The sequence below is a fragment of the Limulus polyphemus genome, unplaced genomic scaffold (genome assembly GCF_000517525.1).
Source record: "Limulus polyphemus unplaced genomic scaffold, Limulus_polyphemus-2.1.2 Scaffold2112, whole genome shotgun sequence".
Taxonomy (NCBI): domain Eukaryota; kingdom Metazoa; phylum Arthropoda; class Merostomata; order Xiphosura; family Limulidae; genus Limulus; species Limulus polyphemus.
The window spans coordinates 207,083-210,709 of record NW_013667722.1 but is presented as its reverse complement, the minus strand read 5'-3'; the positions used below and the strand labels follow the sequence as shown (position 1 = coordinate 210,709).

The 3,627-nt window shown below is 36.6% G+C and overlaps 1 protein-coding gene across 1 annotated transcript in view; it reads left to right on the top strand.

Moving 5' to 3' along the window:
* The window catches only part of LOC106465981 (25 kDa ookinete surface antigen-like), a 34,263-nt gene that overhangs the window by 6,056 nt on the left and 24,580 nt on the right, over positions 1–3,627 (top strand). The window contains exons 4-5 of the mRNA XM_022393945.1: positions 528–668; positions 2,567–2,713. Of these exons, the coding sequence (XP_022249653.1) occupies positions 528–668; positions 2,567–2,713 (288 nt within the window). The remainder of the gene's footprint in view (positions 1–527; positions 669–2,566; positions 2,714–3,627) is intronic.

Below are 3,627 nucleotides of genomic sequence, written 5' to 3'. Positions count from 1 at the left end.
GGGCTAGTATATATAAAGGAGGGGAATGTGAGGTGGGTAGATAGACAGTGAGTAATTGAACTGCAGTCGGAAGTATTATTGACGTTCGTTGTTACAGTGTTGTTTTAGCGCGAGTATTGAGATTAAGTGTATCGCAGAGTTATATTCGGAAAGAATAAACCAGTTTTATTAAGTAAAGAACATGTGTCGCTTAAGTTTCGTCGGAACGAAGTTACGGAAAATTAATTAACACACGGAGACGTAACAGTATTACAGAAAATATTTACAAACGTACCTAGTGTTTCAGATTAAATACTCATCGTTAATTATCCTCGGTGGGATATCGGTTGATCTATAGACTTACAAAGCAAACATCCGGGGTTAGATTCCCCGCAGTGGACACAGCAGATAGCTCAACATGGCTTTGCTCAGAAATAAACTAACAAACAATCGTCGTTAACCATGTTCTTCCTATTTGTAAAAAAACAAACATTAGAACTCAAATTCTAGTTAGTTATATCTATATATTAAAGTTTGTTTTTGATCAGAATACTGCGGAAGTCAAAAGTGGAATGAAGACAACGAAGACAAAAGCTTATGTCCCGGGGACTGTAAATCAACTGAAACTGGTTTTCAATGTGTGTGTGAAGGAAAGTACGAACTGGATCAAGAAAGCGGCCGTTGTAAAAGTAAGTTAAGGGTTAAGTTGTCATAACTTACAGATAGATATTTATAACACCTTAAAGCAGGTACCTTTGTAGTTCGTTGGACAATGAACACATTTCTTCAGAAAGAAATATGTTGTTTAGATGGAAATGTAACAGAGTGACATCTATCGGAGGCGTTATCACCTATCCCCTGACTAGTATATGATGCTTGTGTGCTTCGTATGTTGGGCCGAGCGCAGACCAGTGGTTAGTGTGGTGGGCTGAGGTTTCATGGCTCGCGCCTCGTTACTGCCATATATATATATATAATCGCGTTCCGCACCTCGTCGCTGTGGGTGTGTTATAAGAGTGACAATTAAAACCCAATATCCAATTAAAGTAGACCGTTAGTTGGCGGTAGTTGGTGTTGAATAGTTGCATCCCTATAGTTTAATACTTCAAAGTTATGGACGGCTAGCGCAGACAGATCTCGAGAAATTTTGCGCGAAATATAGAAAAAAGCCCCTCATAGATTGCTGATGGTCGATATTATAAAAAATAAAATTTAGCTGTTGAACAATAGCAATACGATATCTGTAGGAATGCAGTTCAAGCAGCGAACGTTTTAGACAAAATCTTTATTAACTAAATGAATGGTAGCAAATAGAATATGAAGCCCTATTTTTTTATATACAAGATTAAGTACTTCCGCGACCCGGCATGGCCAGGTGGTTAGGGCGCTCGACTCCCAATCTGAGGGTCGCGGGTTCGAATCCCCGTCACACCAAACATGCTCGCCCTTTCAGCCGTGGGGGCTAAATTAGGGACGGCTAGCGCAGATAGTCCTCGTGTAGCTTTGCGCGAAATTCAAAAACAAACAAACAATAAGTACTTCCTTTACAATTCCATTTAAGTGTTTAGTACGTAATTTTAGGCCCAGCTTGGCCAGGTGATTAGGGTGCTTAACACACAAGTCGCAGTTTCGAGTTCCCGTCCCACCAAACATGCTCGCCCTTTCAGCCGTGGGGGCGTTATAATGTGACGGTCAATCTTACTATTTGTTGGTAAAAGAGTAGCCCATGAGTTGGCTGCGGATGGTGATGACTAGCTGCCTTCCCTCTAGTCTTTCACTGCTAAATTAGGGACGTCTAACGCAAATAACCCTCGTGTAGCTTTGCGCGAAATTCAAACCAAATCGTAATTTTATTATAAGCTAGGCACGTTCTTCAAGACACGAGAGTACAATAGTTTTATTTTTAATACTTCTGTGGTCCAACAAAGATATATTTTTGTGTATTTTTTAAACATAAACCTAGTTGTTTTGAACGTACCTCTAATAATTATGTCTACTTATTTAATTAACGAAATTCTCAAGGTTATAAACCCCCAATCGTATTGTCTTTAGTGGTGTTTCTCAACCACCGTCCACTATCCGGCGCCGATCCCTCAGAAACACTTTGCCGAAAACAAACAAAAACCGACAGAATATTCATAAGTGAATCGTAATGGTTTTCGTTGTACTTGCATTTCAGTGGTCCACGACAGCTTAGGGAGGCAGCGAATTGGTTTATAGTATCGAAAATGTTGAGAAACGCTGATCTAAAGCTATGATTAACTAGTATGTTTATATGTGATCCGTTAGTGACATCAAACAAACTAATTTATCGGAGCTGTAAAAAGACGAGATCAATGATGAATTTTAAACTCTGTTGGATCAATGATGAATTTTAAACTCTGTTGGATCAATGATGAATTTTAAACTCTGTTGGATCAATGATGAATTTTAAACTCTGTTGGATCAATGATGAATTTTAAACTCTGTTGGATCAATGATGAATTTTAAACTCTGTTGGATCAGGTTCTTCAGACATAAGTAAATAAATTGTTTGCGCTTGAATTCGAAAATCAATATTATATTCACTGAATATATTTTTTTAAAGTAAAACCGTTGTGTGACGAAGACAACGACGGATACCGGAACTGCAGTGGAAAAAATGCTCTATGTAAAATTAACGAAGATGAAGAGTTAGGCTACGAATGTGAATGTCCTGTAGGTACAGAAGAGGTCAATGATGGAAAGTGTGTGTGTAAGTTACGCTTTTGTTCACAATGTTTATTCTTTTGTTGAGTGTAATCTTTTATCATTAATTGCTTTCAATTGGAGTCTTTTACATCGTCTGTTATTAGTTTTACTTAAAAGTAATCAGCCGTGGAGGCGTTATAATGTGACGGTCAATCCCACTATTCGTTGGTAAAAGAGTAGCCCAAGAGTTGGCGTTGGGTGGTGATGACTAGCTGCCTTCCCTCTAGTCTTACACTGCTAAATTAGGGACGACTAGCGCAGATAGCTTTCGTGTAGCTTTGAGCGAAATTCAAAACAAACAAACAAACTTAAAGGTAACTGATGATACGTGTTAGACGCGGTGGGTTTATTTTTTTAAAACACGTGTATTGTTACTTTAGGTACGAAATTGAAATAATGTCACTTATCTTGTTAATTTGTTTAATTTGATTTATTATATTGTTTTTAGTTTATATTAAGAAACATTTGAATGTAAAGTTTAATTGTAATGTAATTTTGTTTTACATGCATTAATTACGATAAAATTATTTTACGTTTATCATGGTTTCAATTAAGTTCATTGAACATTGTAAACTATTTCTTCATCTTGATAATTTTAACTTGTCCCCTGGACTTACAACGCCAAAATCCGTAATTCGATTACCCGCGGTTGACGCAACAGACAGTCAAATTTGGTTTTGTTCTAAAACAAAGATTTTAACTTATTTTTTTCTGTAAGTAACAACTTATGGTCAATTTAAATAGAAGTTAAACGGTCCTTTATGTGGTTTTATGATAATGCTAGTACGTATGTATATAAGATATTTCCATGTTATAATGCTTAGTCATATGCAACATTTCATATATTACGAAATATGTATATAAGATATTTCCATGTTATAATGCTTAGTCATATGCAACATTTCATATATTACGAAA